This window comes from Hemitrygon akajei, chromosome 13 (genome assembly GCF_048418815.1).
Source record: "Hemitrygon akajei chromosome 13, sHemAka1.3, whole genome shotgun sequence".
In the NCBI taxonomy this organism is placed as follows: domain Eukaryota; kingdom Metazoa; phylum Chordata; class Chondrichthyes; order Myliobatiformes; family Dasyatidae; genus Hemitrygon; species Hemitrygon akajei.
The window spans coordinates 56,740,386-56,756,832 of NC_133136.1; the positions used below are offsets into that span (position 1 = coordinate 56,740,386).

Here is a 16,447-nt window from a genome sequence, read left to right on the forward strand (position 1 = left end):
GTGACAGGTGATCTCTCACTTCTACTTGAATGGGGAGGTGTGGCTAAAGTTCAACAACTCATCTAAATGATGAAACCTCTGACCATGCAGCCCCCAGTCAGTTCTCCAGTGGAGTGTCAACCAAGCCTTTTGTTGCTGAGTCTCAGAAGTAGGACTTAAACTACATCTTCTTCAGAAGTGAAATTATTATTAAATGAGCCGCAGTCAAAGTCAGAATGGTGATTTGGATTTTGTTATGCTTTAAAATGTAATGTCTTCAGAAAAAGAGTACTTGGCATTATATTCACAATACATTCTTTTCCCTTTCTCAACAGTTTATTGTAACAACATTTATTTTATCAATTCATGATGACATTATTCTTAAATCATAAAACCTTTTTTTTTATTTTCATTAAATATGGTGCTACTTCCCACCACTCTCTATTTAGAATACTTCCCCTATTCTTGGATAAGGCAAATATATTCCCCACACAGCTAAAATTGACTTTTCCTTTCATAGCTTTGGCATGCCTAATACAATGTTGCTTCATGCCTTCTGATTGTATCTTCTTTTCTGGAAACTTTGTTTCCCTAAAATTAGATTTCTTTCCAATCCTTTTATGTTACTCTCCAGTGGTTAAAGTCCATACAAGTTGTGGGTGGTGAGAGAATGCACAAGGATGATTAGTTGACATCCAAGTGATATTTTAAAAGAAGAATTTAATTCAGAATGTTGTGCAACCTTTTACTTTGGTGTTATGTTCAAGAAGATACTATGAGTTGGTTACAAAGCCTCACCAGAAGGGGACTGTTGTGTATTTAATATTGCACGCCTCGCTTAAAGTAAAGAACAAACTTTCTAGCCAGGATAAAGAAGAACTCTCATTTAAGACTCTCTTTTCCTTTTAATTAGTTAAAAGCTACAAAACATAACAGTGGTGATGAGGTACTTATAAAATGAACCTAACATAACTGTTGAAGCACAGCAAGATGTTTGAGCTTAAAAAAAAAAGAACAGCGAGGAATCGTCAGTGAATGAACAGTGTAGCACCTGCCGAGATAGCTGTGTTAAAAAGGCAGAAAACAGAAGAATTCATTGGTTCATAAACAGTGAATTCTGTGTGATAACAATTATTTAAAAAGAGCAGAAATGACTGGCCACATCAGAAAGATAAATGTGTTTGATTGCTCAATGGCTAACTGACTCATGTATATTGAGCTAATTCAACAGTATTTTAATGCAAATGATATAGCCAGTGAGAATCAAGTACTAATTTTGCTGAGAGCATTGGGTTTAAAGACATACAGTTTGCTTTGAAGTTTAACTGTTTTAACCAAACCAGCTGAAATGAACTTTGTTGATATTGTGAAAGCAATGCAGGAACATTTAGATCTGAAGCCACTGTTGACGGCAGAATGCTTGATGCCCCTCCTCCCCTTCTAACCCCATCCCTGATATATTTAGTTTTTTTCCCCTCCTTTTTTTCTTTCTCTCTCTGACCATCACTCTGCCTGTTCTCCATCTCCCTCTGGTGCTCCCCTCCCCCTTTCTTTCTCCCTAGGCCTCCCGTCCCATGATCCTTTCCCTTCTCTAGCTCTGTATCCCTTTAGCCAATCACCTTTCTGGTGCTCAGCTTCACCCCACCCCCTCCGGTCTTCTATCATTTCGCATTTTCCCCTCCCCCTCCTACTTTCAAATCTCTTACTATCTTTCCTTTCAGTTAGTCCTGACGAAGGGTCTTGGTCTGAAATGTCAACAGAGCTTCTCCCTATAGGTGCTGCCTGGCCTGCTGTTTGTGTGTGTTGCTTGAATTTCCAGTATCTGCAGATTTCTTCGTGTATGCCTAAACATTCTTTGTTGTTTATATAATTCATTATGGAGATATATCTATGTGGGTTGCATACATCATGATGCTACCACATGATACCTGTACACCTCATTTAAAATAAAGAACCAGCCCTCTGACCAGGATAAAGATGAATGTTCAAGGTTTCATAAGCAGAATCAAAAAGCAAGGGAAGTCCATTTCAGTGCATGCGGCAGATTTGAAGTTGTTGTCTGAAGTTGTTGTCATTTTGGAAATGGTGTTAATCACTGAGAGATTGTTTAGTTTGTGGAATCTTACAAGAAAGCATTCAAAAATGGCTCCTAACTGAAGTACAGCTTACACTTAAAAGAGCTGTTGAGATTGGTGTATTAATGGAAACAGCAGACAGAGACACAGTTGAGTTGTAGTTAGGAATGAAAGTGACCATGAACAAAATTGCAACATCTAAGCAGAGACTGGGCTAGCTGAACAAATTGTGTTACTGTTGTGGTAGGGGCTCACATACATATGACCAATGCAGATTTAAAAGCAAAACTTGTAGAAAATGCAACAAAATAGGACACATACAAAGAACATGTCGGACAGACAGAAATAAATGGACTGTATTTATTAAATGGAGAAAAAGATAAACAGGCAAGATGCAGTTTCAAAAGCATACTGTTGATGAAAAATCTGATAATGTTAAGAATGATGCAGGACTGGGTAGTCTTGAGATCCATAATGTGAAAAGTAACGAGACGAGCAATATGGCTTGCATCAGAAGTGTATAGCAAATTAATTAAAATAGAATTGGACACTAGCTCAGCTGTTTCAGTCATTCCACAGATGAGTTTGAACAGCATTTCAAAGATATTGAAATGAAGCCTGCAGATATCCAACTAAGAAATTATAGTGAGGAAACTCATGTGAGATTGACATTTGTAACAGTAAAATACAACAACCAATAAACCACACAGAACTTGTATATGGTAAAAATAGAAGGACAAGCATTGTGGGGTTGTGATTGGCCAAGCCACATGCAAGCTCGCCTTATAGTATATGTGCAGTCATGTCACATGTTCTGAGTGATGGAAGTGAACATTCCTTTACTGCTGCAGAGAAAAATTATACATAGATTGTCAGAGAGGCCTTGAGTCTGGTTTGGATTGCAAAACATTTTAAGCAGTATTTGTATGGGAGAGAATCTGCCCTCGTTACTGATCATCAACCACTAGTGTCCATTTTCAACTCACAAAACGGTGTTTCACTAACAACAGCAGCAGGAATGCAGATATGTGCTCTGTTTCTTGGAGGACACAATTATAAGATTGAATTCTAGAGGACAATTAATCATGGCCATGCTGTCCCATTTACCCTTGCAAAAGGAAATACCAGAATCATTTACTGAAAAAAAACACTTCTCTTGACATATTCTCCCTCACACAGATCAGAAGTCTCCCTATCATAGCAGAGATATCAGAAAAGAAGTCACACTGTCTCAGGTTTACATGGCCACCCAGAATGGCTGGAATGGCAACAGAAACTCCAGATCTGCCATTTTTACCAGCAACAGGATAGAATTACCCTTGACGGAAGTTGCCTAATGTGGGAATGAGAATTGTAACATCCAAGCTGAGAGCTAAAGTGTTGGAGGGTGCTACATGTTGGCCATCTAGGTGAGGTTAAAATGAAAGCATTGGCTTGAAGCTTTGTCTGGTAGCTAAGGATAGATCAGCAGATCGATCAGTTCTCCATGTACTGTGTGGAATGGCAACACATCTAGAAGATGTCAAGAGCAGTGCCTCTCCACCCCTGGGAATGGCCTGCATTGCTCTGGCAGAGGATTTGTGTAGATTTTGCCGGACCATTCATGGGCACAAATTACTTGATAGCAGTGGATGTGGCCAGAATTATTCTCAGTAGCCCCCACTACAGCCTCATCCACTGTTGATGTGTTGAGAAGTTCCCTCACAAGGAATGGTGTTCCGGAACACTTGGTCAGTGACAATGGACCGCAGTATGTTATGAATTGAATAAGACATTTTACATTTACACCTTATCAACCACAAATGGCTTGGGGGAAAGGTTTGTCCAGAGTCTCTAGAATTCACTGTGAGCAATGTCAGCGGAACACACTACACTGACACTGAATCAGAAGCTTGCCAATTTCCTCCTTGCACAGCGCAATGCAACACACTCCACAACCAACAACTCACCGGCTACGCTGTTCATGGGTCATCCCTTGCGTTCATGCTTGGATCTCCTCAACCCCAGGACAAACAGCTGAGGCAAATTGAAGTTTCCTCAAAGAAGGAGGTTCAATGTTTCACTCCTAGACAAACTGACCTGGCCAGGCACTATGTAGGTGATCAAAGTGGGTACTTGGAAAGATTAAGGACAGAACTGGACCACTCTTCTACACAGTGGAGATTTTGTCTGATATCTTCTGGAGGCAACACATCAATCAGTTGAGAAGAGCAGAGTCAATTGTTAGAGAAGCAAGGCGGATCCATTGTTAGAACCACTTCCCACAGTCCCAGAGAGAACTCCTATAACCACGATAGATGAGGCACCAGAACCTGAGATCATATCACAGCCAAGCAGAGTTTGAATAAGCATCTGTTTTTAATTCATTCTGGTTATATGTAAAAAACGTGATTTGCATACATCATGACGCGACCATGTGATATGTGCACGCTTCACTAAAAGTGATGAATGGAATTAAACTTGCATCTCCTAGTTCTGTTGTTCTCCTTTGAATTAGATTAATGCTTTGATGTAGCAAAACATAACAGGGACTACTAAGTTTTCTTCTTTATTCTCATCCTACTCCACACCTGTTCATAGACCTGGTGATATGACTTGAATCTTCACAAATGCAAGACAGTGTGCCAAGCAGCAGGTAACCAGCAATATTAACACCTGCTTTACTGAAGTTTTTCACCAGAGGTGTGGAATCACCAGTGGTCTGTCTTCACATTGGATGTGGCAGGTGTGGATTTGTCACATTTGTTTTCTGGATTGTTTAATGTAGGCTCCAGCGTAAATGGTGGTTTTGTGTTTGATTTCAATGTTTAAGAGAAATTTGGATAAATGGATGGCAGGGGTTTGAAGGGCTATGGTCCAGGTGCATGTTGATGGGAGGAGGCAGATTAATTGTTTGGTATGCAGTAGATGGGCCAAACCACGTGTATGCTGCAGTTTTCTACGACTCTGTGACTTTATAAAATTATCAAAGCACCTCCCTTTACCATGGTGACTCGGTTAGCATGTGGTCTGGTGCTTAATGAAAACATCATGAATTTTGTCAAGTTACTGGGTTTTGAACCCACGTGATGCAGTGGGAGTAGAACTCCAGATGGTAGTCCCATCTCTGATTTGAAGTGTAGTGCAGTAAGAGTGCAGACAATGGTACCAGACAGACATGAGGAGAGCTACAACCTGATCTGCTTGTTTTTACTGCTGGTCTCTGCAAGAGTAAACTGCATTGTTTATACTGTACTGTACTAAGAGAATGATGTTGTATTGACATCAGGGAGAAATCAAACAAGAGATGAAGAATTTACCTCACTCCTCTTCCCTAAAGGAAAACTGAGGTAAATGGGAATAAATAAAAACACAAAATGCTGGCAGAACTCAGCAGGCCAGACAGCATCCATGGGAGGAGGTAGTGATGATGTTTCAGGCTGAAACCCTTCATCAAGAGTGAAGTAACATGGGATGGTCGAGGGGGGATAAGAAGTGGGGGGAGGGATGAAGTAGAGAGCTGAGAAGTGATAGGCTAAAGGGAAATGGGCTGGGGGAAGGTGGAGAATTATGGGAAATAAAAGAGAAAGAAAGGTAGGGCTGGGGGCAGATTATAGTGAGGGGGCAGCTCTCTACTTCATCCCTCCCCCAACTTCTTATCTCCCCTCGAACATCCCATGTTACTTCACTCCTGATGAAGGGTTTCGGCCCGAAACATCGTCACTACCTCCTCCCATAGATGCTGTCTGGCCTGCTGAGTCCTGCCAGGATTTTGTGTTTTTATTTATTTCCAGCATCTGCAGATTCACTCGTGTTGCCTTTAAATAGGAATAAACTCTTCTCAGATTTCCAGACAGCTACAGGTATCAATTATAGCTGATGTTTTAATACAAGGTCCACCACCTTCATCAGGAATGGTTAGTAGGTTAATTGGTTGGACGGGTGGAATTTGATACAGAAGGGCTTGTTATCATGTTGTACGGGCATCTCCAAACAAATTAATAAACATAGACTAGATATCATATATTGGACAGAAATAGGTATGAAGAGGCAAAAGCTCAGACTATAGGATGAGCTTTAATAGTGCATGAAGAAGAAGGGAAATTGAAAGCCAGCAAGCTTGAATTTCAAAAAATAGCTCAAAGAACTGCCATTGATGTTAGCAGACTGGAGGCAATTTTTGAGAACGGTCAATTCTTACATACTTTAAAAGAGTGGTCTTAAAATTCTTGGCTGCAAGTCAAGATTTATACTTCCAAGACAAAAATTTGCAGAGCAGAACTACTAGTACTAATGGAAATTTTAATAGACTGGCAGGAAGCAAAGGGAGCCTTTTCTGGTTGGCAGTGGATGTTTCGCAGGGGTTGGTGTCGGGACAGCTTCTTTTCATGTTTTATGTAAATGATCTGGATGACGGAATTATTGGCTTTGTGGGCATGTTAGTGGATTATATGAAGATAGCTGGAAGGGCAGTGAGTCTACAGAAGGCTTAGACAGATTAGAAGAATGGACGAATAAGTGGCAAATGGAATACAGCGTAGGGAAGTGTATGTCATGCATTTTTGTTAGAAAGAATAATATCATAGACTATTTTTTAAATGGGGAGCAAATTCACAAATCAAAGGTGTAATGGATCTTGGGAGTCCTCGTGCAGGATTCCCTAAAGGTTAACTTGCAGGTTGAGTTGGTGGTAAGGAAGGCAAATGCACTGTTAACATTCATTTCCAGAGGACTGGAATATAATGCAAGGATGTAATGCTAAGCCTTTATCACACATTGGTCAGACCACACTTAGCTAAGGTTTTAGGCACCTTAGCTAAGAAAAAATATGATGGCATTGCAGAGGATCCAGAGGTTAAAAAGAATGATTCAAGGAATGAATGGGTTAAGGTATGAGGAGTGTTTGATGGCTCTGGGCTTGTACATGCTGGAGTTTAGAAGAATGGGGGGGGGGGGGAATCTCATTGTAATGTATATAGAGCAGACATGGAAAGGATATTTCCGCTAGTGGGGGAGTCTAGGAGCTTAGGGTACAGCTTCAGAATACAAGGATGTCCCTTTAGAACAGAACTAAGGAGGAGGGTGGTAAATCTCTGGAATTCATTACCACAGATGGCTGTGGAGGACAAGTGACTGGGTGTATTTAAAGCCGAGGCTGATAGGTTTTTGATTAGTAATGGTGTCAGAGTTTACAGGGTGATGGCAAGAGAAGGATAATAAATCAGCCATGATGAAATGATAGAGCAGACCCAATGGCCAAATAGCCTTAACAAATCTTGGTTGATTACTCTGCCATCAATCCACAATACAGAAATGACCTGATTTTCTGCTTTTGATGGACCTCAAAGTCCACCTCCTATATAAATTGACTGAGACCAGAAGTTCAGCTTTGTTCATGACTCCACCAACCGGTGACCCGGCCAAGTGGGCCAGTTTTTGAGTCAAATTTGAAGGGTCAAGCATGCTATTCCACTGGGAGATTACATCCTATAGAAATCTCTTTAAGTGAACATGAAGTTCACCATTTACAATTTTTAAAAATGTTATCCAGAATATAAATTGACTGCTTTATGACTTAATAAGCACTACAACACGTTCCTTGTTTCATAGCAGTCCAAGTTGCTTTTAGTGCATATGTTGTGTCATTATGATCTCAGACTTCACAGCCTCGGGTGAATGAATTTAAATGGATTTGGTGCCACTGAATGATCTGACACAAGGAATGCAATGGTACAATTGTTTGAGCATTCACCACAAAACAGAAAGCTGCTCAGATTTTTGTTATACAGCTCTTCTCCTTTCTTCATCAGCGTTAAGCGTCTTCAACATAACACTCTTCATTGGAGCCATTTCATTAATATAAGCACTTTAAAAATATATAAATGGTATTGCTTAAAAGTGAAAAGCTTTTTGTATTTCATCCACTGGAAATCAAGTATACAGAAACTGAGAGCCAAATCATTAATGTGACTGAGTTGATTTGACATCTGCAAATTGTCTGCAAGGCCCCATCACCAGATCACCAAGCCCCTGAAGTTCTGGAAATTGAGAATGAAATTGCAGGAATGTTCTCCTTTTTTTTGGATGGTCTTATGTTGACAAGTGCTTGGGAGGCTCCTGGAAATTCACTTACTTCGCACTCAGTCTTAAAGAAATGAACTTAGTAATTCTTTAGGTTATTTATCCCATTCAAGTGCTGAGAAGTAAATTGTATTAGATATGTCGTTGCAGTTTTTAATTATAACTTTATGACAATCATCAGACAAAATATGTGCAGTGCTTTTTTTCTGCATGCTGCGTAAATGGTTCAAGCAGTTTATAAACTATTTTGAGTTTAAAGAAGACTTTTAATATGCATATTAACATACAAAGCTAACAAAATAGAACCTTACCCTACTATGCATGATCTAATCTGCTGGCTGCTCTGCATTTACCAGTTTTGTCTCACAGACCCTGGTGAATAAACTCCTGCCCCTCAGTCTAAATACTGTGCTATTGGGTGTTGGACTTCATAACCAGCAGACCTCAGACAGGATGCACGGCCACTCCACCCTCTCCATCATCCTCAATATGAGTGCTCCCGAGGGCTGTGTGCTGAGCTCATTGGTGTACACTCTGCTCACACATGACTCACAGCCAAACACCCGAGTAATCATGTTGTCAAGTTTGTTGATGACACGATGTTGGTGGGGTTCATCACCAATAATGATGAGTCAACCTACAGAGAGGAGATGAAGGAGTTTGAGGCTTGGTGCCAGGCAAATAATCTCTTCCTCAATGTCAGCAAGACAAAGGAGATGGCTATGGACGTCAGAAGAACTCGCACCACTCACACGCCCCTTTACATCAGTGGCACAACAGTGGAAATTGTGGGCAGTTTCAATTTCTCCATTTTCCGCACCCTTTGCAATTCCCTTGGCTATTCGCTCCCGCCCACTAATCTTCCTCTCAGCACTTATCCCTGCAAACGACAGGAGTCCTACACCTACCCATACACCTCCTACCTCACTTCCTCTCAGGGCCCCAAACAGCCCTTCGAGGTGAGACAGCACTTCTCCTGCGAATCTGATGGGGTCATGTGTCCACTGCTTCTGAAGTGGCCTATTCTACATCGGTAAAACCCATCGTAAATTGGGGGTCTGCTTCATTGAGCACCTCCACACAATCCAACACAAGCAGGACTTCCCAGTGGCCTAACATTTTAATTCCTATTCTCATTCCTGTTCCATGATGTTGGTCCATTTCCTCCTTTCATGCCAAGATGAGGACACCCTCAGGGTGGAAGAGCAACACCATATATTTTGTCTGGGTGACCTCCAACTTGATGGCATGAATATTGATTTCCCCTTCTAGTAAAGAAATCCCCCCTTCCTCTATTCCCCACACTGACCTGTTACCTCTTCTCACTTGCCTATTACTTCCCCCTAGACCTCCTCTTTCCCTTTCTTCTATGGTTCACTTTCATCCCTTATCAGATTCCTTTTCATCCAGCCCTTAACATTTCCCACCCAACTGGCTTCACCGATCACCTTCCAGCTATCCTCATTCACGCCCCCCCCCCCCCCCCACCTTTTTATTCTGGCATCTTCCCCCTTCCTTCTCAGCCCTGAAGAAGGGTCTCGATGTTTCACTCATATCATTCTACAGATGTGTAGTAGAAAGCTGCATCACTGCTTGATACAGAAACTGCGCTGTGGCGGACCAGAAGGCTCTACAACGGGTAGCCAAAACTGCCCAATGCATCACTACCAGCCTACCTACCTGCCATCAAGAACATATATACCAAAAGGTGCCAGAAAAAGGCCAGTAACTTCATAAAGTAAGCCATCCACCCTGCTCATATACTGTCTGATATTCTCACATCAGGGAGGAGGCTGCATAGCATCCACGCCAGGACCACCAGACTCTAAAACTGCTACTTTAACCTAAGCAGTAAGATTGGTCAACATCTCCACCCACAAACCCATCTACCACTACTTTATCAATTCCTGCCAGTCACCTTGTGTACAGATACATCTGGAAACGTCACTCCATGGACATACAATCAATTTATGTATACAAGTTTTATTGTGTGACACATTGGATCTGGGAGTAAAAATTATTCCCTTTTATACTTGTGTACTAAAAATGACTTTAAACAATCTTGAATAGAAAGCAAAGTAAAGTCTCAACCTCATATGCACGGCCTAATCTGTTAGCTGCCAGTAAAATGTCACCTCTCCCTAATGCCATCTTGTGCTTTCTCAACTTTGATCACTTTGCACTACAATGGACTTTGTTAATTTTTCTCTCTAATTATGTTATTTTTTGCATAATTTATGTTTCACTTACGTTTTTCTCTTGCGAATGTTGTGTCTCTAGATGCAAGTGTACGTGACGCTGCTCTGAGTAAAGTTTTCATTGTATCTGCGCACACAGGCACTTGTGCATGTGACAATAGACCCCTTTGTCTAATTTTTGATTGCAAACCTGTTTAGCTACCTAATATCTCAAAGTACTTTACCACATCAGTTTATATCCATCTTATTATAGAAATGATGATTTTTAAAAAATCTTTACTATTCGAGTTGTAAACTAGTGGAGTGATTGCCTGCTTGGTATCAAAGATGCCGGACATTACCTTTAATGAAATCGGAAGTGGTGAATTCTTGAGATTTCTTGGAAGGTAATGGTTGAAATGCTGAGAGTCAAAGTAGAGAATAAATTAACCACACTCTTTGAAATTAACCACACTCTTTGAAATTCTAAACATCTGAGTAGAATAGCCAGATGAAACAAACGGTTTCTATTTCTCACCTCTTGCTCCCCCCTCACCCCAATCCAATGAGCAGCTTTCCCTTCTCTGCCTCAGATTTGTTCCCAACCTTTCCCTTCCATCTGACAAGGGATCATTGTCTGCAAATTGTGTATTTACTTCAATAAGTGTATAACCACATTTTTCCTATTTGAGCCAGTTTTCATTGCAAACGGGAAGGAGGGATATTTATCAGTTTGTAGGCCCATCTTGTATTGTTTCTGAAGAACCATAAAGTCCATTTAAAGTAATCAACTTACAAGCTGATGCTGGCAAACAAGTTATTTTTGGACCAATCTTGATGCTGATTGCACAGTTGTGATAATGATGTGTTTGGTATTGTTCCTTTGATCTATTTTACTCTTAGGGCAATGATATTTAATTTCTACAGGGTTCTTTTTTGTGTGTTAATTTGCTCTTTTTTCAATGCGTGTGTCTACAGGTTACACATGAGTTGTCCAGTGAAGTTGCTGAAGAGATCTACAAAGTAAGCCAGATGATCCACTCATTAGCATTTGATGTTATCTTTAATGCAGTTCAGGTTGGTATGCAATAAATGTATGATTTTTTTTTACTTAGCCTCACTTCCACATCTGTCCTAGTTTATGTTGCATTCTCTTTTGACCCATTATGGTCAATGTTAAATAGTGATCATAGACTATTCAACATTAAGGGAATCATACTTTGCTTATTTCATAATTTATTCTTATAATTTATTTCTTATTTCATAACTTAGGAATCATGGTTGATTCATACTTATTTCACAGAATTGTTCTGCGATCGTTTTTTTCTGGAAGATCATTTTGCTTGTTACATCCTATCTGCTTCTCTATCCATTAAGCTTAATGGAGTCAAAATTGTAAAGATCGTGATGCATTCCTGAATTTGTCCCTCTTTCAGGTTTTGGCTGCACTAGAATTTTTTTTACTTATCTGTCATGGTCTCGATTGTCAATCCCCTATTTTGCCCCTAATCACCTTTGATTATGACTTGATTCCAATTGTTAATTTCCCATTTACTGCTAATTTGCTTGATGACGGCACACCTGGTCTCCATCAAGAACTGCAGTATAACACCCCTGGCGTCGCAACCACCGGTCGCCAGTTTGTTGGTCTATTCCTGTGTGATAACTTTGTTTCCCAACTGATTAGAACCGTTAGTTCTAAGTTCAGCTGCGGTTTCAAGATATTCCATGAAAACCCCGTCTCCGTGTCAAGGCTCCATATCAGAGCTCCGTGTCAAGATTCCTCCTGTTGGCTGTTCAACATTCATGTCTGCACCAGCATCCCCAACTCAATCTCTATGCCTGTGTCCTGGGTTCTCCTCAGTCGCTCCATACAACATTATCATTCATATGTTTACTGTTAAATAATAGATACCGCTCAATGACTACTGTCGATTAAAGAATTATCGTTAGTTCTTCAAGTTTCAATAAATCTGTTCCATAATAGTTTTGTTTAGACAAAAGCCTTTTTGTTTTATTAAATATTATAGAATAGCTTTATTTGTCAAATGTACATTGAAATATTGAAACATACAGTGAAATGCATCACTTGCATTGGGGATGTGCTGAGGCAGTCCGCAAGTGTCACCACACTTCTGCTGCCAACATAAAATGCCCACAAGTTACTGACCCTAACTCCTACGTCTTTAGAATATGAGAGGAAACTGGAGCACCTGGAGAAAACTGACATGGTCACAGGGAGAACATACAAACTCCTTAAAGACATTGGTGGGAATTGAACGCTGAACTTACAGCTCATGCTGTAATGCATTGCGCTAACTGCTCGCTAGCATGCTGCCATATGGACATATTTCTAAATTCTAGTAAGTGTTCAGAAATGAGAGAAAACTTATAATAGTTTCAATGCATGATTAAAAGAGAAATGATAATAAATAATTTTACAATTCTCTCAACCCTTTACATTGGAAAGGGTACAGAGGAGATTTACCAGGATGCTGTCTGGTTTAGAGAGTATGCATTATGATCAGAGGCTAAGGGAGCTAGGGCTTTACTCTCTGGAGAGAAGGAGGATGAGAGAAGACATGATAGAGTTATACAAGATATTAAGAGGAATAGATAGAGTGGACAGCCAGCATCTCTTCCCCAGGGCACCACTGCTCAATACAAGAGGACTCGGCTTTAAGGTAAGGGGAGGGAAGTTCAAGGGGGATATTAGAGGAAGGTTTTTTACTCAGAGAGTGGTTGGTGCATGGAATGCACTGCCTGAGTCTGTGGTGGAGGCAGATACACTAGTGAAATTTAAGAGTCTATTAGACAGGTATATGGAGGAATTTAAGGTGTGATGTATGGGAGGCAGGGTTTAAGGGTCAGCACAACATTGTGGGCTGAAGGGCCTGTGCTGTGCTATACTATTCTATGTTCTATGTAAATGGCAAAATAACTGATATTCTGATAGATTTACTAGTATTTAGCATGTAGATTACTTCCTGTTAAAGAATTTCATAAAATAAACTGCATTTTTGTCTCTATATTCTGATAATTTCCTTGTTTATTCTTTAGGAAAATAGAAACCAGAGACAAAAGCAAAGTGGGAATGTTAAGCATACCCTGTCCTCTGATCACCTGGTAACTTTGCTGTTGGAACAACAAAAAGACAGAGAGCTACATAGGTAAAAAGGTTTTTGTAATTTGAATAGAGGTCATTTTCCCCTTTGTTCGTGATCTGCCTATCACCATCTGGGGCTGCTTGATGAATCCAGTACTCGAGAAGAATGATCCATTCACCACATTTAGAGACACTGTTTTGATGGTTTTAATTTACACACAAACCATTGTTTTGTTGTTGATATTTATTGCAGTGTAATATTGAGATAGGTATTTTATTCCTTGGTTAAAAATTAAAGGATTTGAATCTATTCATCCTTATTGAAGGTAGTCAAATAACTGTGTGTAATTTAATTCATTTGTCATTAAATAAGCTCAAATCAATGCACAATGTATTGTGTGTGAATATCCCTCTGGCTGTTTCTTTTTCAACCGTACAATTTTTAGCCTTCTTGCCACAATCCTGGCAATGACGCATTGACAGAAGGTAGCAAATTGGGAAAACTTACTGCCCATTGTGCCCCTGGCATTTAGGGCAGCAATGAAGGTCTTCCATTTCTGGCAGTGTTCAGGGCTCCCTTTATCATGCCAGTAGTTTACACATGGTTTTCACTACTGTCAGTCATGCAAATCCTGGTTGGAGACTCAAGAATACCATCATACTGGGATGTAGAAGGATTCTTTGTTTTTATTTCTGTAACAATTTTGTTTTACTTGTCAGCGTTGTTAGCCCTGAGCTGAACTCCTGAACCTGGAGGACCAGTGGACCACTCTTAGTCTGTCCTCTATCTGTTGACCTATTTGGTATGAGTGACTCTACCAAGAGCGAAAGAACAAACCCCTGACTCCAGCCAACGTAGCTCTCTGGATCATTGAGGCATACAAGCCTCCAATCCACAAAAGGGCTGTGGTGCTCTTGGAGGAAATAGGGAGAAATTCACTATTAAAGATGAGTAAGGCTCTTGCTAACAGAAAAATCCATAGTAAAGTCCACGTGATGAAATAATTTAGAAATAATAGGATTTAAGTCATAGCTGGGAAGACCTACTGTCACAGGACATCCCTCAAATGGCAAGCTGGACAATTAAGATAAAAGTTTATGTTTCTGTTCATCAAAGGTGTGAACATGATAAAACTAAGGCTAAAGTAAACTTCAATGCAATTAGAAAACATTTGACATTGAGTCCCTTAAGCTACAGGTAGTATAAGCCATGGGCAGGTTGAAACTCTTCTGAAAGCACTGGGCAGGTAAAGGCAAGCATCCCATCAACGTTTCAGCAGATAGATACAGAATCTGAAATCTCCACTCTACTGGCAAAGATTTCAAGTGTAGAAGGATCCAATAGCAGTGGTGAAAAGTACGACGGTAAAATCTCTCAAAACTGGATTGAAGCAACCTTGGTCTGATCCATGAATCAAATTATACTCGAAAATGATATATCACATGTTGTGAATGAGAATTCGATAAAACTTCCCCCATCAGTCTCCCACCCACTCTCCAGTGACAAAGCATTGCATCCAGATTCCCTGAAGCCATTGAATAAAAATCATGGAATGACAACTTCCTCTCAACAACAGACTGCAACTAGGCGAAATTCTGTTCCAACACCTCCATTGACCTCAAATCAGGACACTTCTTCTCTACCGTCCAGCATATGAAAATCAATAGCATTCCTAACACTGTCCTTTTATGAATGGAAAGAATATAGGGCAGTAACAGCCACCATATCAAGCATCAATAAATAGCTCACATCCCTTTTAGCATTGCGCTGAAATAAAGATACCATATCACCGAGCTTAATCGTGACACTAGACTGTCCCTTCAGGAAGTCCACAGCACCCTCCATTGTGCTGTCAATCTCACAATCCATCTCACAAGAAATCTGGCTACTAATGACCAATCCTCAATCCTTGGACTGTAGAAATTCAACCAATTCTTCAACTCTGTCGTGGGCAAAGGACTGGAGAGTTTAACATCGGTAGCTGAGCGAAGGGCGCTGAGTAGGCTACGGTCAATTATGGATAACTCTGAACATCCTCTACATAGCACCATCCAGAGACAGAGATGCAGTTTCAGCGACAGGTTACTATCGATGCAATGCTCCTCAGACAGGATGAAGAGGTCAATACTCCCCAATGCCATTAGGCTTTACAATTCTACCACCAGGACTTAAGAACTTTTTAAAAGCTATTATTAATGCTTTTTGAGATAGTGATTTAGATGCATATCTTATTTTTTACTGAGTTAAGTATTGTATGTAATTAGTTTTGCTACAACAAGTGTATGGGACATTGGAAAAAAGTTGAATTTCCCCATGGGGATGAATAAAGTATCTATCTATCTATCTATCTAACTTTATCTCTTCCTCGCATCTCATGTGGAATAAAAAAACTCATGGAAATGAAATTACACAATCATCAGAAACATTTGATGCAGAAGGAGACAAGTTGAACCTATGCCCAACCTATTCCCATCTCCCAGTACGTGATCTGTAGCCCAGCAAGTCACAGTGCTTCAAGTTTAGGAATTAATTCATTCCTGGGGGCAGCATAGTGGCGCAGGTAGTAAAGCCTCCGCTTCCCAACACCAGAGACCTGGGTTCCATCCTGATCTCAGGTGTTGCCTGTGCCGAGTTCAGTTTCTCCCTGTGACCATGTAGAATTCATCCAAGTGCCCTGGTTTTGTCCCACATCCCCAGGAAATGTGACTTGGTAGAGATCTGTTTTCACTTTGACATGAAAGAGTCTTTTTCTGTTGATCAGTGTCAAAAAAACCCAAATTAAATTCACTGTGATTCATCGTCATAAAACAGTAAAATGTGAAAAGTGGGGGGGTCAAATACTTTGTATAGGGACTGTATATGTACTTTGATTATAAATTTATTTTGAAATGTGGGTTGGTAGGCTAATTGGTCACTGTAAGTCACCCTTACTCTGTGAGTGATTGGTAGAATCTGGGGAGTGGGGTGGGGAAGCAGAGAGGATAAAAAGTAAGATACATGTAGAATTAATGTTACTAGGAGGTGATGCTTGGCACATACCCAATGGGCT

The 16,447-nt window shown here is 40.4% G+C and overlaps 1 protein-coding gene across 2 annotated transcripts in view; it reads left to right on the forward strand.

Moving 5' to 3' along the window:
• Positions 1-16,447, forward strand: part of LOC140737898 (uncharacterized) — an 86,174-nt gene that overhangs the window by 52,402 nt on the left and 17,325 nt on the right. For both annotated transcript variants that reach the window (XM_073064674.1, XM_073064675.1), the window contains exons 9-10: positions 11,270-11,368; positions 13,352-13,461. In XM_073064674.1, the coding sequence (XP_072920775.1) occupies positions 11,270-11,368; positions 13,352-13,461 (209 nt within the window). The remainder of the gene's footprint in view (positions 1-11,269; positions 11,369-13,351; positions 13,462-16,447) is intronic.